This window comes from Ranitomeya variabilis, chromosome 5 (assembly GCF_051348905.1).
Source record: "Ranitomeya variabilis isolate aRanVar5 chromosome 5, aRanVar5.hap1, whole genome shotgun sequence".
NCBI lineage: Eukaryota > Metazoa > Chordata > Amphibia > Anura > Dendrobatidae > Ranitomeya > Ranitomeya variabilis.
Window position 1 is genome coordinate 629,138,427 of NC_135236.1, and position 27,151 is coordinate 629,165,577.

Below are 27,151 nucleotides of genomic sequence, written 5' to 3' on the forward strand. Positions count from 1 at the left end.
TTTTAGAGATTCCATTTTGAAAGGGCATATCTTATGGAATTTATCAAGACCTTTCAAATGTATTATTGTCCTAAAGGAGCCGTCTGGTTTCTTAATTAGAGAGGGGAATAAAACCCCCTTTCTCTAGCAAGGGAACCTCCAATAAAACAGCTTTCTGCACCACCTCTGAGACTTCTGTTTCTAGGACCTGTTGCTCTGCTGTGGTAGACCGTGAGAGAGAGTTACCATGTCCCTCCCTTGCGGGACTGATTGGAACTCCATCTTCAGCCCAGATTTTATCACACCAAAAATCCTATTACTCCCTGATATTTCTTCCATGGCCAGGAAGAAGGACAAATGACTACCCCCATCTAGGCTGAAAGTCTTTGGCCCAGCTTTTTGGAATCCTGGGAGAAGGTTCTGAACATGAAACCTCTACTTTTCTTCTTCCGGTCTTCCCATTTGTGTTAATCTCTGTAGGACTTCGGCAAACCTTCTTTTACTGAAAAATCGCTTGTAGGATGGGATGAACAAGCTAGGATTATCTATTGTTAGAATCGCCAGTTTTTTCCAGAAGATCATCCAAAGCTAGGCCAAACAGATATTTCCCCCTCACATGGAATGGCGCACACCTTTGATCTAGCCTGGGTGTTCCCTGGGCATCATTTCAACCATAAGGCTTTACGGGCCGCATTTGAAAGGTATGTGGATCTTGCTGCTAAACCGACCAAGTCCGCTGAAGCGTCTAATAAAGGCTGCAGCACCTCGCATCAGCCTGACAGGATGTTGTATCTAGATGTCTTATTCTTCAACTGAGTTTCCAGATGGTCCAACCAGATCATTAAGGATCTGGTTGTACACTTAACAGTCACTGTCGGTTTTAGTTCTCCCACTGACGTCTCCCATGTCCCTTTCAGGAAAGCATCTGCTTTTTTGTTGAGGTGGTCTTTTTAATTTCCCTGTTCTTCAAAGGGGAGACAGGATCTTCTAGAAGCCTTTGCTACGGCCGCATCCAGTTTTGGGGCTTTCTCCCAGTTTGATGTGGAAGGCTCATCAAAGGGATATCTCCTATTAAATGATGGGGTAAGGGAGCCTCTCCTTTCTGTTTTTTTCCATTCCTTCTATCAAGGCGTGAATCCTTTCGTTCAAAGGAAATTACCTTTGCCTCTTTTGGTACAAGCTTCCAAACAATGTCCTCAACTGATCTTTCAGGCTTGAACTCTAGAATCCCCATCGTGGCTTTAACCACTTTAACAAGCTTGTCCATGTGAACTATAGATAAGCAGAGAAGACCTTGTCATCCGAAGAGGAGACCGACGAAGAGGATTTGGAGGAGTCGTCATTCTTATCTGAGACACTATACACATCCGACTCAGGGGACCTACCTTTTAATATTCTTCTTTCCCTTATGGACCTCTTCCTGGGAAAAGGACAAGACTGGCAAAGTCTCTCCTGGTAGGAGTCAGGCAATAGATTCCTGTGAAGTGCACACTCCTTGTGCTTAGACTTTGCTGTCTACTTCTTTCCCTAGCAACAAAAATGGGAGAAAAGAAGGAGAAGACTACATCACCAAGTGAACTTTCACGAATATCATTTACCAGTGTGTGGCAATCGAATGGTACCAGATTATAAGGGGAACACATCTCAGCCGAAAGACCATCTCAGGAGGCTGAAGACTTGTCCACTCTGTTTGGAGCTCCTCTGACTGAATCTGCCACTACCTGCAGAATTCCATCTCTCACCAACACTGCCGAGACTGCTATGGGGATGATGCCGTTCTGTTTGCTGCTGGGGTTTCTCCGACGAGCTGCAGCTGCACTAGCTCAGGGGCATCCATTCTCCTAGAGGGGACAACGGACAAGGAAGTGCTGATCCATGCTTCGGTATCCTCAAAAGTGCCAGAGCCACGCTACTGCCTGCCCCTCCAGATCTGGTACCCTCAGAAATTCCAAGTCAGCAGGTCAACCACATGGCCTGCAGGTCATCAGGGCACGCCCCCCAACTTCTGAAGCACTGCACATGTCCACTTTTCTGTTCATCCAGCGCCCGCTGAGCCATGCCGGAGCCAGCTATCCCCACTCAGGATACTGCTCACCTGCGCCCACACACAATCATGAAAGTCCACCTGGATCCACTGTGGTGCTTCCAAGGACCCCGCACCGGTCGAGGCAGGGAATTACCACTGTCTGAACCGACCGGCTGGGCCTGGGAAAAAATGGTCATCCATCTTCTGATCTTCAGGTATGTCTGCAAGAGGTTCACCCGTCAAAGACAGGAAACCACCTGATGCGTTGGAGAGGTGCGGCCCTTTTACGACTGTAGGTTTCCTGTCCTTGAAGGGCGGATCCCCTCTCTCATGAAGCAGTCATGGGTGATCGATAAATAATAGGATTTAAAGCACCACTCCAGCTGTTTTTTTTTTTATTGCAACACTGTAGTGGTGCCTCTAATCTAAGCTCCCTGTCCCTTGTCTCAAACTTACCCACTACAGTCTTAATTTTCTATCACCGCCGCTTTCTTCGGTCTACAGTAGCGTTTGCTGTTTATGTACATAATGTGGATGTTCTCGAGATGTCGCATAAAATGCACACGCTGCAGAGAGACACTAAGGAACGGTTAACTATTCCCTCGTTCTACCCTACAGCACAATAATTAGTGATGTCGATCCTTCCACTTATTTAGACCTCAAACAGTTTTTATTGGTTGGAAAAGGATATTTTCCCCCCCACTTGTTCAATGGTCTATACCTGGGGTGCCTTATATAATAAGTTGTGACGTATAGTCACAACAATAGATAGTACAGAAAACGTTAACTGTATGTATCAAATTATTCTTTATACAGCAAGCTTCTGTGGTGCTGTACAAAGTGATAAAGGGGTAATAAAAATGCAAGAACCACAATCCTAGGCATAACACTCTCACTTGTATTCCCTTCCTTTGAGGTCCATGCTGTCAGACTCTACGTCCCCTTCTCCATGCGAGTGGCGGTGGTGTATCGTCCTCCTGGCCCCTCTCATCCGTTCCTGGATCACTTTGCCACCTGGCTTCCACACTTTCTCTCCTGTGACACCCCCACCCTTATCATGGGTGCTTTCAACATCCCCATTGCTTCTCCCCTTTCCCCGTCTGCTTCTCACCTTTTATCTCTAACCTCCTCTTTCGGCCTCTCGCAGCATACTAACTCTCCAACGCATGAAGATGGAAACTCCCTTGACTTGGTTTTCTCCAGACTTTGCTCAGTGGATGATTTCACAAACACCCCTCTCCCGCTCTCTGACCACAACCTTCTTTCATTCTCTATCAAGAACTGCCATCCCGCTCAGGTCACCCCCACTTTCCACACTTATAGAAACATACAGGCCATTAACACCCAGAAACTTATGAAGAACTTGCAGTCCTCATTGGCCCCAATCTCCTCCATCTCATGTCCTGATTCTGCTCTGAACCATTACAATGAAACCCTGCAAAGTGCCCTGGATGAAGCTGCTCCTCCTATACATAGAGCAACTCGACACAGACGGCGACAACCGTGGCACACGCTGCAAACACGCTTCCTGCAGCGATGCTCCAGGTGCGCCGAACGTCTGTGGAGAAAATCTAATCTACCCGAAGATTTCATCCATTATAAGTTCATGCTAAAAACATACAACTCTGCCCTTCACCTCTCCAAACAAACCTATTTCAACACCCTCATCACCTCACTGTCCAATAACCCTAAACGTCTCTTCGACACTTTCCAGTCCCTACTCAACCCAAGAGAGCAGGCCCCAACCACAGATCTCCGCGCTGACGATCTGGCCAATTACTTCAAAGAAAAAATTGACCACATTCGACAGGAAATCATCTCCCAATCTCTTCATACCAGGCACTGTCCTCCCTCCCCCACTGCATCTAGTTCACTCTCTGACTTTGAACCAGTTACTGAAGAAGAAGTAAGCAGGCTCCTTGCATCTTCTCGCCCGACCACTTGCACCAGTGACCCCATTCCGTCACATCTCCTCCAGTCCCTTTCCCCGGCTGTCACCTCTCACATAACAAAAATATTCAACCTTTCCCTCACTTCCGGTATTTTTCCCTCCTCATTTAAGCATGCCATCATACATCCATTACTTAAAAAACCCTCCCTCGACCAAAACTGTGCCTCTAATTATAGACCTGTCTCTAATCTTCCCTTCATCTCTAAACTCCTGGAACGCCTGGTCCACTCCCGTCTTACCCGCTATCTCTCAGATAACTCTTCTCGACCCTCTTCAATCTGGCTTCCGCTCTTTACACTCTACTGAAACTGCCGTCACTAAAGTCTCTAATGACCTACTAACAGCTAAATCTAATGGTCACTACTCCATGCTAATTCTCTTGGATCTTTCCGCAGCATTCGACACTGTGGATCATCAGCTCCTCCTCACTATGCTCCGCTCCATCGGCATCAAGGATACCGTTCTCTCTTGGTTCTCCTCCTATCTCTCTGACCGATCCTTCACTGTATGTTTTGCTGGTTCCTCCTCCTCTCACCTTCCCCTTACTGTTGGGGTTCCTCAAGGATCAGTCCTAGGCCCCCTCCTCCTCTCTTTGTATACTGCCCCTATTGGACAAACAATCAGTAGATATGGTTTCCAGTACCATCTCTATGCTGATGACACCCAACTATACACTTCTCCTGCTTTCACTCCGACCTTCTTAGAAAACACCAGTGATTGTCTTACCGCTGTCTCTAACATCATGTCCTCCCTCTATCTGAAACTGAACCTGTCAAAAACTGAACTCCTCGTGTTCTCTCCCTCTACTAACCTATCTTTGCCTGACATTGCCATCTCCGTGTGCGGTTCAATCATTACTCCAAAGCAACATGCCCGCTGCCTTGGGGTCATCCTTGATTCCGAGCTTTCATTCACCCCCACATCCGATCACTGGCTCGCTCTTCTTATCTGCATCTCAAAAACATTTCCAGAATTCGCCCTTTTCTTACTTTCGACTCTGCAAAAACTCTTACTGTTTCTCTTATTCATTCCCGTCTGGACTATTGTAACTCTCTACTAATCGGCCTCCCTCTTACCAAACTCTCCCCGCTCCAATCTGTCCTGAATGCTGCTGCCAGGATCATATTCCTCACCAACCGTTACACCGATGCCTCTACCTTGTGCCAGTCATTACACTGGCTACACATCCACTCCAGAATCCAGTACAAAACTACTACCCTCATCCACAAAGCACTCCATGGCTCAGCACCACCCTACATCTCCTCTCTGGTCTCAGTCTACCACCCTACCCGTGCCCTCCGCTCCGCTAATGACCTCAGGTTAGCATCCTCAATAATCAGAACCTCCCACTCCCGTCTCCAAGACTTTACACGTGCTGCGCCGATTCTTTGGAATGCACTACCTAGGTTAATACGATTAATCCCCAATCCCCACAGTTTTAAGCGTACCCTAAAAACTCATTTGTTCAGACTGGCCTACCGCCTCAACGCATTAACCTAACTATCCCTGTGTGGCCTATTAAAAATAGAAAAACAAAACAAAACACAATCAGGTTCCTTGCATCGTGTTCTCATACACTTTATGCAGTTAATAGCCTCTGTGTCTGTACTGCTACATACTTAGGCTGTTAACTGGTTCATGCAGCTTTACATGAACACCCGAGCCTTACACTATGGCTGGTCCAAATAATAACTAAAGCAATTGTTACCATCCACCTCTCGTGTCTCCCCTTTTCCTCATAGTTTGTAAGCTTGCGAGCAGGGCCCTCATTCCTCCTGGTATCTATTTTGAACTGTGATTTCTGTTATGCTGTAATGTCTATTGTCTGTACAAGTCCCCTCTATAAGTTGTAAAGCGCTGCGGAATATGTTGGCGCTATATAAATAAAATTATTTTAATTATTATAACACAATATATGAGCAGTAAATTGAGTGGTGGTGGTGAATGTGAGACCTTTCCCATTCACAGCCACTACATAATGTACGGAGCAGAGATATTTTTTGGTGCAGTGCAACGCCTTCAATCAGCTTATTGGTGAGGGCAGAACTTCAGACTTCCACTGATTTGACATAGGTCACTTTACTTTTTTTTTTCCATAATCCATAAAAAGAAAAATAATACTTATATAAAATAACAGTTTACTAGAAAATAAAGAGGAGGGATCATTGTATACTGTGAGAAATACCTTGTTGTTCAGTTGCGTGGCTCCTTGCAGAGAGGCCCCGGTATATCGAGAGCAAAACTCAAAGAGGCCTGGAAACACTGGGCTGTTAAAAAAAAATAAATGGCAAAGATATAAGATTGCAGAGATGAGAACTAAACTTAAGTCACACATTGGTAAAAGGACATTTATTATCTGTACTTTGGATAGGTGAGACGTGACTAATAGTGATGAGCGAGAATACTTGTTGTCCCGAGCACGATCGGGTGGTCTCCGAGTATTTTGTAGTGCTCGGAGATTTCGTTTTCGTCGCCTGCAGCTGCATGATTTGCAACTGCAAGACAGCTTGAATACATGTGGGGATTCCCTAGCAACAAGGCAATCCCCACATGTAGTCCGGCTGGCTAGCAGCTGTAAATCATGCAGCTGCGTCAACAAAAACGAAATCTCCAAGCACTTACAAATACTCGGAGACCACCCGAGCATGGTCGGGAAAACCCGATCAACAAGTATACTCGCTCATCACTAGTGACTAATCAATGCAGACACACCCTGGAGACCTCCACCCATCACTAGCCCCTAATTCCGTCTCTCAGTTTAATCGCAGGAGAAGTTGGAACACACGCACACTTCTGCACCACTGATTCCTATAGGGGCAATGGAAACAGCAAAGCTCTACTATTCCGTGTGTCAGCCCCAGGCATTGAATGGAGCGACTGTGTGAGTACGTTACGTGATCCTTGCTGCACTGAACGTCTCCTCGATGTGCTCATGTAGTGATGCAAATATCAAGGGACGACCGAACCAAGTAGGCAATTCTCTAACATAACTTTCCTTTAAAGCACAAAGGTCTCGAATCCTCAATATTGGCAGAGTGCACACTAGTTTTAATGAAAAGTGCACTGGAGTAAGAGCCACCAATTTCAATAAATGCTGTTCTTAAAGGAACCGTTTTTTGCGGTGTAACCTGGCAGCAGCATGGTGTAGAGATAAAATCTCTGATTCCAGTGATTAGTTTATTGGGTACAGCAGTTATGATGGAATTACAATTTTCTCTGCTGCAGATCTAGCAGAGCTCAGAATGCTGAGCGGAGTATAGCCCTGCCTAAATGTCTGATCAGCATCTTTCTGTGTTCACTGTATATTGACAGAACTCTGACAATCAGCGCTGGGGCGGGCTTGGACTAGGAGGCATGAGACACCTTGTCCTGTAGTGATAATCTCCTGCTGATAAAACACTAATTGCATTGAACAGTAAAGCACAGTCTAGTAAATGACATCACTGGAATCAGGATTTCAACCCCTACATCATGGTGCTCTTAGATTACATAGCAAAAACTGCCGATAGATTCCCTTTAATGACTGTGGCGCATCCATCTGATATCGTTTGAGCCACTTTTGTTATGAGGAATCAACCCACTTTGGGATAAGAACTGGTCATTTTTCACAAAGTAAGGTAGAGCTGACTGGGACTGGTGGAAAAATGACAATAGACACAAAATGATGGCATGACTAAGTTGCACAACAAATTTTGCAACATTTCATACTGGTGAAAACTGTTGGATGAACCGGCCCCATCATTTTCATGACACTCATACTATACCAATATGAACAGTTGTGTGATGAAGTGTAACTTACCAGTCATCACCAACATTGAAGGCATTTAAGCTTTTCGTGAAACCCTGCATGTTGTTGGGGCTCACCCGCTGCAGGAAATCTATGTAATCCTCCGAGTGAAAGCGGCACATGTCATGCTGAGAAGCTTGGTACGGCTTAAACACCTGCAGGCGGGAACAGCAAAATGAATTATTTCTGTAGTGCCCTGTGGCTGGTCATCACCAACATTGAAGGCATTTAAGCTTTTGGTGAAACCCTGCATATTGTTGGGGCTCACCGGCTGCAGGGAATCTACGTATTCCTCCGTGTGAAAGCGACACATGTCATGCTGAGAAGCTTGGTACGGATTAAACACCTGCAGGCAGGAACAGCAAAATGAATTATTTCTGTAGTGCCCTGTGGCTCATTCATGATCCATAGCAATCTACAACCGGATGAAAAATTCTTACTCCAGTGGCCCAGTGGGATTTTTGGAAGTTACTGTAGATCAAGCAACAAGCAAGTAGTGCTAATACCACCATTATACTTTGGCAATTCCCTTACGCTCTTGTTTTCTGAACAGTTCACTTGAGCCTAGTTTATCATTTAAAGGGGTTTTCCACCTTAGTGGACATTTTTTTTTTCACTTAAAGTGAACTTGATAAGTCCAGAAGTGCTAATGACACAATCAATCCCCTGTGCTGCTCAGCAGTTACAGGGAGATTAGAACTTAAACCTTAAGGACCAGGGGTATTTCTGTTTCCATTTTCCTTCCTACCCAGACCAATAACTTTGTTTTTTTCCGTCAATATGGTCATGTGAGGGTTTGTATGGAGACATTGGGATCAGCAGATGCCCTGATCCGCTAGCCGAAACCACATGGATTAGGGATCATCCCACCAAACGCCCACTCTCCTTTTACAGTGGGCAAAATATTTCTCGGACAACACAGGGTGAGGGTTAAACAGTGTGGCAATTTATTGAACAAAAAAAACATGCAAATAATACGTGGAACAGTCCCAACAAAATACCCAAGATGGTGCAAATTTACAGAGTCTCACCCTTCCGCTAACTCGCCGGGATTAGAGCAGCTGTGACTTCAGAGCTTCCAGGGTCGAATACCCCACCTGTGGCATGCACACAGAGAGGAGGTAACGACAAGCTTAGGAAGATGACAGTCCATTGAGGTACAAAGCCACGTAACCAGAGGGTCCCATCCTGGCTTCTCCGAACATCTCCATGGAGTTAGGTGACCGGTGGGTCCCATCCCTGTCTTTCCAAAAACGTATCCATGGGGCTCAGGTGACAAGTAGGTCCAAGTTCTGATTACTCCTATACCTATCCATGGTTCAGTGATGGTCAACGAAGTAGATCTGTATTCTTTCAGCTGGCGCTGTGGTCCCCTAACCGGACATGCTGTAAAATGTCAAATCTGTGTTCCTCATGATGGAGCCATGATGTCTTGGCTGCCTGTCTCGTAAAAAGTCTCTGGTTCTTTGGATCTCTGTATATGGAGGTATCTGTTACAGAGGTGCATATATCCTCTTTTTATAGTTAACAACTGTCCTTCAAGTCAGCATCAGCCGTAAAGGGGAAGAATGGTGATGAGATCAAGTCGTATTGTTTAATTATCTAATCTAGTTGCATAGTTTTGGAAGTCAACAAGCTAGCTGGCCTGAACAATGTGCAATCAACATTAGAGTTGAGCAAATTTATTTGGGTTCCCTCTTATTCAGCAAGCTATAGCACTTACCGAATAAACTGCAGAGGGAACCAGACTTCCTGGATCATGCTGGCTGATCAGCGCCGCAGCTGCATGTGTTGCGGCTGTGTCACAGTACATGCATGGAGAGCCCAGCAAACAGGCTGTCCATGCATGTGATGTGACTGACACAGGCGCGACACCAATCAGCCGACATGATCCAGGAAGTCTGGTTCCCTCTGCAGCTTACTCAGTAAGCCTTATAGCTTGACGAATAAGAGGGAACCCGAACAAATTTACTCTACTCTAATCAACATATCAGCAAATTGTTCAATTATGCGAAAATAGTCATACAGGACAACAGCACAATATGTTACATTAAAGGTCAACTTACAAGTCAATATTACAGGATTATATGAACAAAAGTCTGTTTTCTTGACCAACCAGAAAGAAACACAATTTTAAAAGTCAACATAAATAACAGTCAATGACACCAGGCTTACTGAAAATAGACGACTGGTTAATTAAGATAAAATGCTGTGTCATCACAGCTTGATTTTTTGCGGGATAAATTGTACTTTTGAACTGCACCATTGATTTTACCATAATGTGTACTGGAAAAAGGGAAAAAAAATTCTAAGTGAGATGAAATTGCAAAAAAAAAGTGCAATTCCAGAATTGTTTTTTTTCTTACCATGTTCAATAAATAATAAACTGACCTGCCATTATGATTCTCCAGGCCATTACAAGTTCGTAGACACCAAACATGTGTATTTTTTTTTTTTAAAATTTAAGTGGTGAAAAAAAATCCAAAGTTTATAAAAAAAAAAAAGTTGCCATTTTCCCGAGACACATAGATTCTCCATTTTTCGGGATCTGGGGCTGGGTGAAAGTTTATATTTTGTACGCCGAGCTGATATTTTTATTGATACCATTTTTTTTATAATCAGTTATTGTATTTTATTGCAATGATCTAAAATACACATTTCTGGCTTTTTGATTTTTTTCCTAGTTATGCCATTTACCAATCGGATTAATTATTTTTATATTTTGATAGATCGGGTGTTTCTGAATGCTGCGATACCAAATATGTGTATTTTTTTATAAATGGTTTTATTTCGAATGAGGCAAAAGGGGGTGATCTGAACATTTTTTTTTTTTTTTTTTTTTTTAAATATTTGTAAAAACTTATTTAAAAGTGACTTTCAGGGGCCTACATGACAGAAAACACCCAAAATTGACACCATTCTAAAAACTGCATCCCTCAAGTTGCTCAAAACCACATTCAAGAAGTTTATTAACCCTTCAGGTGCTTCACAGGAATTTTTGCATTTTTGTGGAAGGAAAAAATTAACATTTAAACTTTTTTTTTTTCACAAAAACTTTACTTTAAACTCAAATTTCTTTATTTTCACAACTGTAAAAGGAGAAAATGGACACCACAATTTGTTATGCAATTTCTCCTGACCACGCTGATACCCCCTATCGGGGAAAACTACTGTTTGGGTGCACGGCAGCGCTTGGAAGGGAAGAGCACAAATTGACTTTTTGAATGCAAAATTTGCTGGAATCATTAGTGGATGCCATGCTGTGTTTGGAGAGTCCCTGATGTACCTAACAAATAGAAAGCCACCACAAGTGACCCCATTTTGGAAATTAGACCCCTTAAGGAATGTATCTAAATGTGCGAAGAGCACCCTGAACCCCCAGGTGCTTCACAGTAATTTATAACATTGAGCTGTTAAAAAAAATTCCCCACAAAAATGTTATTTTAGTCCAAATTTTATTTTCACAAGGGTAACAGGAAAAAAATGCACAGTAAAATTTGTCCTACATTTGTGTGGGGAAAACTACTGTTTGGGCATACAGCAGTGCTCAGAAATTAATAAGTGATGTTTTGGAATGCAGATGTTGATGGAATGGTCTGAGGGAGTCACGACCCATTTGGAAAATCCCTGATGTGCCTAAACAGCGGAAACCCCAACAAGTGACCCCATTTTGGAAACAAGTCCCGGCAAGGAATTTATTTAGACATGTGGTGAACATCTTGAACCCCCAGCTGCTTCATAGAATTGTACAACGTTGATGTGTGAAAATGAAAAAAATATATATATTTTTCCCACAAAACTATTGCTTTACCCCTTTTTTCTTTTCAATTTTCACAAGGATAGCAGGGTAAAATTAAACTTTAAAAAATTTGTTGTGCAATTTCTCCTGAGTACACAGATAACCTATATGTGGTCAAAAACTACTTTTGGAGGCACAGGGCAAAGCTCACAAGAGAAGAAGCACCATATTGGAGATCAGATTTTGCCGGAATGGTTTGAGGGTGCCATGTCACATTGACAGAGCCCCTGAGGTGGCAAAACAGCAGAAACTTCCCATAAGTGATGCCATTTTACAAACTGCACCACCGCAATAAATTCATCTAGGGGTGCAGTGATCATATTGACACCACATGTGCCTCACAGAATATTATACCATTGTGCGGTGAAGAAAGAATAATTACATTTTTACCACTAAAATGTTGTTTTAGCCCCAAGATTTTAATTTTACTAAGGGCTCATAGTAAAAAAAAATGGACCTAGGTTTAGTGTAAAAATTTCCCCTTAAGTGTGTCAATACCCTACTTGTCATTGGGAAATCCTTTTCGTGCACAGTGCAAAGCTCAGAAGGGAAGGAGCGCCATATTTTATCAATTAATTAATCTAGGAGGTGCAGTGATTATATTGACACCACAGGTGTGTCACAGAATTTTATACTATTGAGCAATGAAGAAAAAAAAAATTAAATTTTTACCACCAAAATTTTGTTTTAGCCCCAGATTTTACATTTTCACACTGGGAAACATGTAAAAATGGTACCAAAATTTGTCCCACAATTTCTGGTGAACGCGAAATACCCCATATGTGGCTGTACAGTACTGCTTAGCCATACAGCGTGACTCAGAAGGGACGGAGAGTTATTTGCCTCCTGGATAGATTTTCCTAGAATAGTTTGCAGTCTCCATATACATTGCCCCTAAGTGGTAGAAGAGCAGAATCACCCCAAGTGACCTCATTTGGAAATTATATCCCTTTGGGAATTTATCTACTGGTGTAGTGATGATTTAAATTCCATGAGTATTTTTCCCAGAAACAAGCAGCAGTGGATATTGATGAGTGAAAACTGCAAACTGCAGTAGTACTGACCAGTATGTTGCAGTCACCAGTACATTATGTCCAGCCCGTGCTTCTGGAGACACGCACATGTAAATTAGGAGGGCTCTCATCACCACAGAAATGCCAAACATGTGGGTGCTGAATGTTGCTTACGCACACAGGGGCTCACAAGGGAGGGAACATTTGGATTTGGGAGCGCAGAATTTGCTGAATTTCATTTGGCAAATGAGGAGCCATTTTGCTTTTCCAGAGCCTTTGTGCTACCAGTAACGTGTAAGCCCCTATATTTCCATTGACAGATGACAGACCTGAACGGGCACTTGCTTTTTTTGTGGACTGATTTGAAGCTTTTATTAGAAGCATTTTATATAACGTTTGGGATCACATTTATCCGGCGCTCTACGCTGAGCACTTACATCAGGAATTTCCATCTAAATCTGAGTGACGTGATTCATATGAAACCCCCAAGGGATACACTCACTATAATGAGGCAGCAGAGTTACTCTGGACTTAGTCTGGCCTCTGTTCAGCGTTGTCCTTATTATCAGAAGTGCACAAAACTGTGGCCGAAGGCACCTTTATTCAGGCCTGAAAAGATGGACACCCCTGGATCACAGGTCCTATGGCATCCACATTGCCTCCATCTGCCTCATTATAAGGAATCTTCCACCAGGGGTTCCGTCTGAATCATATTTTTCAGAAACTTATACACAAACTCAGGTAGCGCAGAGTGCAGGATAACTATGCGCTGAGCCTTACTGCAATCTTTGGGAAGCAGAAAGAACAAATCAACAGCAGGTGAAGAGTTGTTTTTATTTATTTTTTACGCCTTTCCTTCTGCGGTATAAAAGTTATTAGATGACTTTATTCTTTGGGTCGGTGCGATTACAGCGATACCAGATTTATATCGGGTTTTTTTTGTTTGGCATCTGTCACACACAAAAAAGAAAAAACACTTTCTTGAGAAAACTAGTTTTTGGATTACCATATTTTGAGGGCTACAATTTTTCCATATTTCGGTTGACAGTCATGTGATGGTTCGTTTTTTGCGGGACGAGTTGATGTTTTTATTTGTACCATTTTTGGGCATATGACCATTTCTGATTGCTTTCTATTCCGATTTTTGGAAGACAGAATGAACAAAAACCAGCAATTAAGAAATTGTTTGTTTGTTTTTATGCCTTTCTGCTTGTGGCAAAATTGATAAGGCAACTTTATTCTTCAGGTCAGTACGATTACAGAGATACTACATTTAGATTTTTTTAATGTTTAGACGCTTTGACACAATAAAAACTATTTTATAGAATTATTTTTTGCATCGTTTTATCCCCAGAGCAATCATTTTTTTTGTATTTTTCTGCTGATGGAGGTGTATGGCGGCTTGTTGTTTGCGAGACAAAAAGACGTTTTCAGCGGCATCATTTCTATTTACATTTGTCTTTTAAATTGCGTTTTATTCCACCTTTTGTTCGGCAGTGTGATCATAAAGGCACCCTCCTGTCTGCCTTCTAGATGCTGAAATCAATATAGATTACAGCATTTAGGGGCGGCGTGGGCAGTGAGTGCCAGGTGTTAGCAGTGAAATCAGAGGATCACCCAGCCGCGATGGCGCGTGCACAGTTCCTGTGTGCACAAAACGCCATGACTTATCCAGACGTCCAAGATCGGTAATTACTGACCTGGACGAATGGATACTTCAAAGGATGAAGTGGTAAAAAAGAATTTTCAAGACACAAGACCATGTACACACGATCAGTATTTGGTCAGTATTTTACATCATTATTTGTAAACCGAAATCAGGAGAACAACAATAAGAGGAAAAGTATAATAGAAACACGTCACCACTTCCGTATTTATCACCCACTCATGGTTCTGGCTTACAAAGATTGATGTAAAATACTGACCAAATACTGAACATGTGAATGTGGCATAAAGCCAATTGGTTCATTATCATATACGAAAATAGACAAACAAAAAAAATCATGAAGATAACACTTACTATCATCTTTTTATACAGTCCATAGTGGAGAACTAAGCTGTGCGTGAGAGCCAGGCGGTGGGGTTTCATCGGATGCCCTGTGCCTAAAAATTATGGATACAGGTTATTAGTGTAAAGAGCTTTTCAGAACAGGGTGTGAGGGTTGTTTTATTGTAAAGTCACAATGTGTGAGAATGGCCCAAGTATTACTCAAATAACAAGTTATGCTAACTTAGAGAGTGCCACCATATCCCATAGTGCATTAAAGATATTATCATCGCTCACAATCTTAATTCCCCATCAGTGCACACACACAGAGAAAACATACAACCTTCTTGCAGATGTTGTTCTTAGTGAGATGTGAACTCAAGACCCCCAGTGCTGCAAAACAACAGTGCTAACCAGTGAGCCACCGTGCTGCCATTGTCTATGTGATCTATCCGGGCGTTCTAGAAGAGAGTGGTGCTGATAATGTTACATCACTCACCTGACGATCATGCTTCTTGGTAGGCATGTGGATTTGTAACGGCAACAGCACTGCTCACTGTCGATGCATATGTGAGCCTCTCTTGATGGAGCCAGTTAACCCTTTTACAGAAGCGCTCCCATTAAGTATCTTATTCATTAAGAGTGTGTGTGTGTGTGTGTGTGTGTGTGTGTGTGTGTGTGTGTGTGTGTGTGTGTGTGTGTGTGTGTGTGTGTGTGTGTGTGCGCAAATAGAGTGTTGCTCTCTCCCACATCCAGAAACATTGTTCTCCTCTTCTGATGTCCCCCAGACTGTTCAGGATGCACTGCACTCTGCGCAACCCAAAAGTGACTGTCAGGCCACGTCCAGTATTTTACCCCAATATTTGTAAGGTAAAATCAGGAGTTGAACAGGCAGAGGAAAATTATAATAGAAACAAGTCGCCACTTCTGTATTTATCACCCACTCCTGGTTTTCACTTATAAATACTGATGTGAAATACTGACCAAATACTGAGCTTGTGAACGTAGTCTTACAATGTAAGCCTATGGAGAGTAAGAATGGGGCTCCATAGACTTTCATTATAAAAGAGACTGCCAGCTCCCACATATAGTGAGGTGGCTAGTCGCAATTGCAGTGACGTGATTGAGAAAAGGAGCAAAGCAGAGGTAGGTCATCAATGTCTGATCGACCGGGGCCCGACACCCAGCACCTCCAACGATCAGCTGTTATCAGTTTCGACGGCCGCAAGTAATTACTAGAGGAGCTGCTCCGTCTACTTGTATTGGATGCCGCAGGGTCCTGCACATCTGTTTCCCATTCAAATCAATTGGAGGTGGATGTGCAGTACCATGCGGCATCCACTAGAAGTAGATGGAGCAGCTCCGCTAGTAAGTCCTTGCAGCCATCGACACAGATAACAGCTGATTGGCGGAGGTGTCGGGGTGTCAGTCCCCAGACAACCAGACTTTGATGACTTATCCTAAGGATAGCTTATCAGTGTAAAAGTGGTGGACAACCTCTTTAATACACTCACACTACATAGGCATATACACAGATTTAATGAATAAAAATCTCAATGGGAATGCGTCTTTAAAACAGGTCCAACAGAAAATCTACAGCATCAGGCTCTAATGAAGCTTCTCAATGCAAGACAACTCCTTCACTTACTTAACAAGATTTATGTCCATGACAGTACACCCAGAGGTACACGTGGCCCATGACAGTACACCCAGAGATACACGTGGCCCATGACAGTACACCCAGAGATACACGTGGCCCATGACAGTACACCCAGAGATACACGGGGCCCGTGTGGTACACCCAGAGATACACGGGGCCCGTGTGGTACACCCAGAGATACACGGAGCCCGTGTGGTACACCCAGAGATACACGGGGCCCGTGTGGTACACCCAGAGATACACGGGGCCCGTGTGGTACACCCAGAGATACACGGGGCCCGTGTGGTACACCCAGAGATACGCGGGGCCCGTGTGGTACACCCAGAGATACGCGGGGCCCGTGTGGTACACCCAGAGATACACGGGGCCCATATGGTACACCCAGAGATACACGTGACCCTTGTGGTACACCCAGAGATACATGGGGCCCATGTGGTACACCCAGAGATACACGGGGCCCATGTGGTACACCCAGAGATACACGGGGCCCTTGTGGTACACCCAGAGATACATGGGGCCCATGTGGTACACCCAGAGATACACGAGGCCCATGTGGTACACCCAGAGATACACGGGGCCCATGTGGTACACCCAGAGATACACGGGGCCCGTGTGGTACACCCAGAGATACACGGGGCCCTTGTGGTACACCCAGAGATACACGGGGCCCTTGTGGTACACCCAGAGATACACGGGGCCCGTGTGGTACACCCAGAGATACACGGGGCCCATGTGGTACACCCAGAGATACACGGGGCCCTTGTGGTACACCCAGAGATACACGGGGCCCATGACAGTACACCCAGAGATACGCGGGGCCCATGACAGTACACCCAGAGATACACGGGGCCCACGCACGATACTCGCTGGCCATTAGCTGTGCTGCCTACAATGTAACTGTACCTCTGGCCAAGCCCTTGTATGAGACGCGGCGGCCCTTGTGCTGATCTCTTGTGCCTGTAGGTGAGATCGGAGCAATGAGACATGAGGTATAAGTTATGTACAAGGTATAACATGTGGCACGGCCCCAGCAGGGAACAGAGGAGAAGCCAGGATACACCCCTGTTCTATGGTGGGAGACCAGTGGCTCCAGCTCAGCCGCACACCTAACAGCAGCCGCACACTGACATGACATGTTCCGCACACTGACATGACATGTTCCGCACACTGCAGCCTCATACACACGGTGCGCTGCCGTCCTGTGGTAACGCACAGTGAGCCCGGCACACGCAGGATGTCACTATCAGCCTCCACACCGAAGCTGCACGGTCTCACCATAATGGAAGTTTCCCACATCCGGGTCGTAGAAGTAAGCCACCGTTTTCGACATTTTACGTAAAAAATTAAATCCGTCCCCAAGTGAAAAAAAAAAACTCCGCTTCCGCCAGCGCACCGGAAATACGTCATCGGGGGCGCGTCCTCGGCAGTACCGCCCACCTCACCGCGCGTCACCGGTTACCAGGTGGAACCCATTATACTCTTTGTCGCCGTCTAGTGGATCGCCAGTGTATACACATGGCCTGCAGCGCCATGCGCCCCACAGTGGAGCCTTCTAGAACGTGATTCGGCGTTTCTCCTGTCATGTCTGCGGCTGCACCAAGTGATATCGGTCCGTACACACAGACATCGTGTCTGGCCGCCATAGAGCCAGGGCAGCGGTGGTGTAAGATGTGAGTGCAGGAACCAAGACAGCACCTAACTGTACAAACAACTAGAGTCCGAGCAAACACTGCAGCTCCACACAAGGCCCTGTTCAGACGTCACAGATTTCCACCTACATCAAGAACTGCCCAAGTGTTAGTGCGCTTTATCTGATTGCTGTAGGGTCTTGGTCTGTGTTTTTACTATCAGCGATTTTCTTGCACAGGATGGTAATGGCGGCTCTCAGTGGTTTTCGTTAACCCGTATGCATAAGGCCACGTTCACACGTTCAGTATTTTACCTCAGTAGTTGTAGGCCAAAACCAGGAGGGGGTGATCATACGGAAGTGGTGGTGTGTGTCTATTATACTTTTCCACTCCTGATTTCAGCTTGTCTTTACTGCCTAGTGATGAGCGAGCGTGCTTGTTGTTACCTGGGGTGCTCAGATTTAATGCTCAAATCCCCGCCCATGTTTGGCGCCTGTTACACAGCCAATAAGCATGCTGGGATTGCCTGCCAGTCACGGTAATACCGTAGCCATCTTGGTAGAGGCATTTCTGTGATTTGCTGGCTGTGTGACATCATCAGGGGTTATAAAAGTACAGATCCCACCAGGCTCGGCACACTGACGCCATTGCACAGCTCAGGGATAGTTCTGATTGGCGGGAAAAAGCAGTAATCCAGGCGTGTGTGCACAGAGTCCTCTAGTTTTGATACCGGTACTGATGCTGAACCATCATACAAAAAGTACTAAGGGCTAATCCTCTGCTTTGCTGTTTGTATGAGGTACCCTCCGCATTTAGCCTAGGGACAGTTGCAGGAGCAGGGAGAGTGGCAGAATGCAGCCTCTAGGCAGGGCTTAGGGCTTTGCAGTCGGTTGCAAAATATATAGCTGCTGCATATGACCACATTCTTGTTTTATTGTGAAAAAATTGACTATATTCTCATCCGTACAGTTTAATGTGCTTAGTATTACATTATAGTGGTATATAAAACTCCAAAAAAGTTCAAACATTTTTGTCAGGATTGAATTAGTCATCCATAGAGTTTATCGTGGTTAGTGTTACATTACGGTGGTGTGAAGGATGACACCAGAGAGATCACGCAGAATCCCTCAGGTCAGAGGCGTAGCTAGGGGGGCAAAGCTTCTGAGTGGGCCCCTAACCAGGTAACCTTGATTACAACTCGGTGACGCGCCCTAATAGTGGAGGAGAACCTCAGCAGATGACCGCGCTGTTACTGAAGATAATCTAATATATAAAGATGTATGTATGTGTGTATGTCCGGGATTGGCATCTGCACCGTCGCAGCTGCAGCCACAAAATTTTGCACAGTCACACGTCTGGACCCCGGGAGCGTCATAGGCGAAATTTTAACCCCGCACTTTCCAATTCACCAAATAATTTTGCCCCTATCTACATAATGGGGAAAAAGTGAATGGAAAAGTGTTGGAGGCAAATTGACAGCTGCCAGATGTGAACAAGGGGGACTTAAAGAATGAGAGCGATGGCGCCAAAGAGTATATACTGTACAGTTGCTAAGGTGGGGCCCCGACATGGGATACTCACCACACACGGGGATATGAACAAACACACAAAATGCGCCACACACTACCACGTGCTTGAACACATATACCACCCTCAGCACACATTTCACCACACATACAGCAACCTCGCCACATAAAAGTCGAAACACAAAAGTCACCGCTCAAAACTCGCCACGCGCAAAACTCGCTACATGCAAAACTCTCCACACGTGCAAAACACACCTCATGGAAAACTCGCCACACGCAAAACTTGCACACGCGGAAAAAGTGCCACATGCACAAAAGTTACAACACATGCAAAAGTTGCCTCACACAAAACTTGCACATACTCAAAACGCACCACACATCAAACTTGTCACATGCAACTCGACACACAAAAAGTTGCTACATGCATGTCACCACACGCAACTCAACACACACAACTTGACACATAAAACTCGCCCTAAAACACACACAAGTCTGGTATTATCCTTCAAAAATAAAAATCTGATTAATAAGCAGACTACAAGAGCAACAAATGTACCATATAGGAAATACGGCAGCTGTCAGTCACATGACCTGTCTATTATGTGAATGTGTGAGCTAATATATACTGCCAGGGGGGAGGGCTTCCTGTTGGCTGGGGATTTATCAGGCTGCCAATTTAGCTTACAAATACTGAGGTAAAAATACTGAGCAAATAACGTGTGAACGAGGTCTAATACAGGAGGAGATGACACACACATATATACTATATACAGGAGAAGATAACACAGGTATATACTATATACAGGAGCAGATGACACAGAGGTATATACTATATACAGGAGGAGATGACTTACAGGTATATACTATATACAGGAGGAGATGACATACAGGTATATACTATATATAGGAGGAGATGACATACAGGTATATACCAAGAGATGACACACAGGTATATACTATATACAGGAGGAGATGACATACAGGTATATACTATATACAGGAGAGATAACACAGGTATATACTATATACAGGAGCAGATGACACAGGTATATACTATATACAGGAGGAGATGACTTACAGGTATATACTATATACAGGAGGAGATGACACAGGTATATACTATATATAGGAGGAGATGACATACAGGTATATACTATATATAGGAGGAGATGACATACAGGTATATACTATGTACAGGAGGAGATGACATACAGGTATATACTATATAAAAGATGAGATGACACATAGGTATATAGAGGAGGAGATGACACACAGGTATATACTATATACAGGAGGAGATGACATACAGGTATATACTATATATAGGAGGAGATGACATATAGGTATATACAATATAAAAGTTGAGATGACACATAGGTATATAGAGGAGGAGATGACACACAGGTATATACTATATACAGGAGGAGATGACATACAGGTAGATACTATATACAGGAGGAGAGGACATACAGGTATATACTATATACAGGAGGAGATGACATACAGGTATATACTATATACAGGAGGAAATGACATACAGGTTCATACTATATACAGGGGAGATGACACACAATATGCTATATACAGGAGCAGATGACACAGGCATATACTATATACAGGAGGAGATGACTTACAGGTATATACTATATACAGATGACATACAGGTATATACTATATATAGGAGGAGATGACACACAGGTATATACTATATAAAAGAGGAGATGACATTTCCCGGATCCGTGCATTCCTTTACCATGAAACTACAAAAACACTAGTACATGCCCTTATCATCTCTCGCCTCGACTACTGCAACCTCCTACTCTCTGGCCTCCCCTCTAGCACTCTGGCACCACTCCAATCCATCCTAAACTCTGCTGCCCGACTAATCCACCTGTCTCCCCGTTACTCCCCAGCCTCTCCTCTCTGCCAGGCCCTTCACTGGCTTCCTATTGCTCAGAGGCTACAGTGTTGTGAATTCTGCTCTTGGGCTCCCTCCGGTGGTTATAAGTGGTAGTGCTGCTGTCTCTGGATCGCAGCATTCATCAGGTGTGTCGAGTTTTTGCAATCCTGACTGGGCTATTTAGCCTTGCTTGACCCTTTAGTCAGTGCCAGTTGTCCACTGTTCCTGGAGGATTCACATCCCTGCCTGCTCTCTCCTGCTTTGCTGTTCATTTCAACAAAGATAAGTTCTGGCCTTGATTTTTGCTGTCCACATTGTCATGATCTCCATGGCCAGAGAACTAGCATAAGCCTCTATAGGAACAAGCTCTTGGAAGATGTAACTGTACTGACCATGAACTAAACCTACCGCATCATCTAGAAGTAGCCAGGTAGCATGTCCTACTTTTTATCCCTATATGCCCAGCGCCGGCCGGAGAACTAAATAATGCTAACAGAGGGAAATATAAGACCTGACTCACCTCTAGAGAAATGCCCAAAAGGAGACAGAAGCCCCCCACATATATTGGCGGTGATATGAGATGAAACAACAAACGCAGCAGGAAAATAGTTTTAGCAAATTTGAGGTCCGCTTTCTAGATAGCAGAAGACAGAAAGCATACTTTCATGGTCAGTAGAAAACCCTAACAAAACACATCCAGAAATTACTTTAGGACTCTGGCATTAACTCATAATACCAGAGTGGCAATTCCTGATCAACAAGAGCTTTCCAGACACAGTAACGAAACTGCAGCTGTGAACTGGAACCAAAATACAAAAACAAAACAAGGACGAATGTCCAACTTATCTAGTAGATGTCTGGGAGCAGGAACAAGCACAGAGAGGCTTCTGATAACATTGTTGACCGGCAAGCATCTAACAGAGAAGCCAGGTTATATAGCGACACCCAGATCTAATCAGAACAGGTGAACAGGGAAGATGATGTCACAAGTTCAATTCCACCAGTAGCCACCGGGGGAGCCCAGAATCCAAATTCACAACAGTACCCCCCCCTCAAGGAGGGGGCACCGAACCCTCACCAGAACCACCAGGGCGATCAGGATGGGCCCTATGAAAGGCACGAACCAGATCAGAGGCATGAACATCAGATGCAGTGACCCAAGAATTATCCTCCTGGCCGTATCCCTTCCACTTGACCAGATACTGGAGTCTCCGTCTGGAAACACGGGAGTCTAGGATTTTTTCCACAACGTACTCCAACTCACCCTCAACCAACACCGGAGCAGGAGGCTCAACGGAAGGCACAACCGGTGCCTCATACCTGCGCAATAACGACCGATGAAAAACGTTATGAATAGAAAAGGATGCAGGGAGGTCCAAACGGAAGGAAACAGGGTTAAGAATCTCCAATATTTTATACGGACCGATGAACCGAGGCTTAAACTTAGGAGATGAGACCCTCATAGGGACAAAACGAGAAGACAACCACACCAAATCTCCAACACAAAGCCGAGGACCAACACGACGGTGACGGTTGGCAAAAAGCTGAGTCTTCTCCTGGGACAACTTTAAATTGTCCATCACCTGCCCCCAGATATGATGCAATCTCTCCACCACCGCATCCACTCCAGGACAATCCGAGGATTCCATCTGACCGGAGGAAAATCGAGGATGGAACCCCGAATTACAGAAAAACGGGGAAACCAAAGTGGCAGAGCTGGCCCGATTATTGAGGGCGAACTCCGCCAATGGCAAAAAAGCAACCCAATCATCCTGGTCAGCAGACACAAAACACCTCAGATATGTCTCCAGGGTCTGATTAGTCCGCTCAGTCTGGCCATTAGTCTGAGGGTGAAAAGCAGACGAAAAAGACAAATCTATGCCCATCCTAGCACAAAATGCCCGCCAAAATCTAGACACAAATTGGGTTCCTCTGTCAGAAACGATATTCTCAGGAATACCATGCAAACGAACAACATTTTGAAAAAACAGGGGCACCAACTCGGAAGAAGAAGGCAATTTGGGCAGGGGAACCAAATGAACCATCTTAGAAAAACGGTCACACACCACCCAGATGACAGACATCTTCTGAGAAACAGGCAGATCTGAAATAAAATCCATCGAGATGTGTGTCCAAGGCCTCTTAGGAATAGGCAAGGGCAACAATAATCCACTAGCCCGAGAACAACAAGGCTTGGCCCGAGCACAAACGTCACAAGACTGCACAAAGCCTCGCACATCTCGTGACAGGGAAGGCCACCAGAAGGATCTTGCCACCAAATCCCTGGTACCAAAAATTCCAGGATGACCTGCCAACGCAGAAGAATGCACCTCAGAGATGACTTTACTGGTCCAATCATCAGGAACAAACAGCCTATCAGGCGGACAACGATCCGGTCTATCCGCCTGAAACTCCTGCAAGGCCCGCCGCAGGTCTGGAGAAACAGCTGACAAGATAACTCCCTCCTTAAGAATACCTGTGGGGTCAGAGTTGCCAGGTGAATCAGGCTCAAAACTCCTAGAAAGGGCATCCGCCTTAACATTCTTAGAACCTGGTAGGTACGATACCACAAAATTAAACCGAGAAAAAAATAATGACCAGCGCGCCTGTCTAGGATTCAGGCGCCTGGCGGTCTCAAGATAAATCAAATTTTTGTGGTCAGTCAATACCACCACCTGATGTCTGGCCCCCTCGAGCCAATGGCGCCACTCCTCAAACGCCCACTTCATGGCCAAAAGCTCCCGATTCCCAACATCATAATTCCGCTCAGCGGGCGAAAATTTACGGGAAAAGAAGGCACAAGGCCTCATCACGGCGCAGTCAGAACTTTTCTGCGACAACACTGCCCCAGCTCCGATCTCAGAAGCGTCGACCTCAACCTGAAAAGGAAGAGTCACATCAGGCTGACGCAACACAGGGGCAGAAGAAAAACGGCGCTTAAGCTCCTGAAAGGCCTCCACAGCATCAGGGGACCAATTAGCAACATCAGCACCCTGTCTAGTCAAATCGGTCAATGGCTTAACGACATCCGAAAAACCAGAAATAAATCGACGATAAAAGTTGGCAAAGCCCAAAAATTTCTGAAGACTTTTAAGAGAAGAGGGCTGCGTCCAATCACAAATAGCTTGAACCTTGACAGGATCCATCTCAATGGAAGAGGGAGAAAAAATATATCCCAAAAAGGAAATTCTCTGAACCCCAAAAACGCACTTAGAACCCTTGACACACAGAGAATTAGACCGCAAAACCTGAAAAACCCTCTTAACTTGCCGGACATGAGAGTCCCAGTCATCCGAAAAAATCAGAATATCATCCAGATACACTATCATAAATTTATCCAAAAAATCGCGGAAAATATCATGCATAAAGGACTGGAAGACTGAAGGGGCATTAGAAAGACCAAAAGGCATCACCAAATACTCAAAGTGGCCCTCGGGCGTATTAAATGCGGTTTTCCACTCATCCCCCTGCCTGATCCGCACCAAATTATACGCCCCACGGAGATCAATCTTAGAGAACCACTTGGCCCCCTTTATGCGAGCAAACAAATCAGTCAGCAACGGCAATGGGTATTGATATTTAACCGTGATTTTATTCAAAAGCCGATAATCAATACATGGTCTCAAAGAGCCGTCTTTTTTTGACACAAAGAAAAAACCGGCTCCTAAGGGAGATGACGATGGACGAATATGTCCCTTTTCCAAGGACTCCTTTATATATTCTCGCATAGCAGTATGTTCAGGCACAGACAGATTAAATAAACGACCCTTTGGGTATTTACTACCCGGAATTAAATCTATAGCACAATCGCACTCACGGTGCGGAGGTAGTGAACCCAGCTTGGGTTCTTCAAAGACGTCACGATAATCAGACAGGAACTCAGGGATTTCAGAGGGAATAGATGATGAAATGGACACCAAAGGTACGTCCCCATGAGTCCCCTTACATCCCCAGCTCAACACAGACATAGCTCTCCAGTCAAGGACTGGGTTGTGAGACTGCAGCCATGGCAATCCTAGCACCAAATCATCATGTAGATTATACAGCACCAGAAAGCGAATAATCTCCTGGTGATCCGGATTAATACACATAGTCACTTGTGTCCAGTATTGTGGTTTATTATTAGCCAATGGGGTGGAGTCAATCCCCTTCAGAGGAATAAGAGTTTCCAAAGGCTCTAAATCATACCCACAACGATTGGCAAAGGACCAATCCATAAGACTCAAAGCGGCGCCAGAGTCGATATAGGCGTCAGTAGTAATAGATGACAAAGAGCAAATCAGGGTCACAGACAAAATAAATTTAGACTGTAAAGTGCCAATGGAAACGGATTTATCAAGCTTTTTAGTACGCTTAGAGCACGCTGATATAACATGAGTAGAATCCCCACAATAGAAACACAACCCATTTTTCCGTCTAAAATTCTGCCGCTCGCTTCTGGACAGAATTCTATCACACTGCATGCTTTCTGGCGTCTTCTCAGTGGACACCGCCAGATGGTGCACAGGTTTGCGCTCCCGCAGACGCCTATCGATCTGAATGGCCATTGTCATGGACTCATTCAGACCCGCAGGCACAGGGAACCCCACCATAACATCCTTAATGGCATCAGAGAGACCCTCTCTGAAAGTAGCCGCCAAGGCACACTCATTCCACTGAGTAAGCACAGACCATTTACGGAATCTTTGGCAGTAAATTTCAGCTTCATCTTGCCCCTGCGATAGGGACATCAAAGTTTTTTCTGCCTGAAGTTCCAAATGAGGTTCCTCATACAGCAAGCCCAAGGCCAAAAAAAACGCATCCACATTGCGCAACGCAGGATCCCCTGGTGCCAATGCAAAAGCCCAGTCTTGAGGGTCGCCGCGGAGCAAGGAAATCACAATCCCAACCTGCTGTGCAGAGTCTCCAGCAGAACGAGATTTCAGGGACAAAAATAGCTTACAATTATTTCTAAAATTCTGAAAGCTAGATCTATTCCCTGAGAAGAATTCCGGCAAAGGAATTCTCGGCTCAGATACCGGAGCATGAATAATAAAATCTTGCAAATTTTGTACTTTCGTGGTGAGATTATTCAAACCTGCAGTTACACTCTGAAGATCCATTATTAACAGGTGAACACAAAGCCATTCAAAGATTATAAGGAGAGAGAAAAAAAAGAAAGACTGCAGCATAGACAGACTGGCAAGTGATCCAATTAAGAGCACAGAGGAAAAAAAAAAAAAAACTCTCAGCAGACTTCTTATTTCTCTCCTTTCTCAGCCAAGGATTTTAACCCTTTAGTGGGCCGGTCAAACTGTCATGATCTCCATGGCCAGAGAACTAGCATAAGCCTCTATAGGAACAAGCTCTTGGAAGATGTAACTGTACTGACCATGAACTAAACCTACCGCATCATCTAGAAGTAGCCAGGTAGCATGTCCTACTTTTTATCCCTATATGCCCAGCGCCGGCCGGAGAACTAAATAATGCTAACAGAGGGAAATATAAGACCTGACTCACCTCTAGAGAAATGCCCAAAAGGAGACAGAAGCCCCCCACATATATTGGCGGTGATATGAGATGAAACAACAAACGCAGCAGGAAAATAGTTTTAGCAAATTTGAGGTCCGCTTTCTAGATAGCAGAAGACAGAAAGCATACTTTCATGGTCAGTAGAAAACCCTAACAAAACACATCCAGAAATTACTTTAGGACTCTGGCATTAACTCATAATACCAGAGTGGCAATTCCTGATCAACAAGAGCTTTCCAGACACAGTAACGAAACTGCAGCTGTGAACTGGAACCAAAATACAAAAACAAAACAAGGACGAATGTCCAACTTATCTAGTAGATGTCTGGGAGCAGGAACAAGCACAGAGAGGCTTCTGATAACATTGTTGACCGGCAAGCATCT

The 27,151-nt window shown here is 44.6% G+C and overlaps 1 protein-coding gene across 6 annotated transcripts in view; it reads right to left on the reverse strand.

The window, feature by feature from the left end:
- HDAC3 (histone deacetylase 3) overlaps nt 1–17,746 on the reverse strand; it is a 72,639-nt gene extending 54,893 nt beyond the window's left edge. Inside the window, exons 1-6 of one of the 6 annotated variants that reach the window (XM_077266195.1) lie at nt 17,478–17,746; nt 17,106–17,159; nt 14,576–14,658; nt 8,012–8,089; nt 7,756–7,898; nt 6,142–6,223 (exon numbers count right to left, since the gene is read on the reverse strand). In XM_077266195.1, coding sequence (XP_077122310.1) covers nt 6,142–6,223; nt 7,756–7,898; nt 8,012–8,089; nt 14,576–14,658; nt 17,106–17,159; nt 17,478–17,532 — 495 coding nt within the window. In that variant the 5' untranslated portion in view covers nt 17,533–17,746. Of the gene's footprint in view, nt 1–6,141; nt 6,224–7,755; nt 7,899–8,011; nt 8,090–14,575; nt 14,659–17,092; nt 17,160–17,477 lie in introns of all 6 variants that reach the window. The other 5 variants (XM_077266197.1, XM_077266198.1, XM_077266199.1 and 2 more) reach the window with 5 other exon arrangements.
- Nucleotides 17,747–27,151: the final 9,405 nt, after the last annotated feature.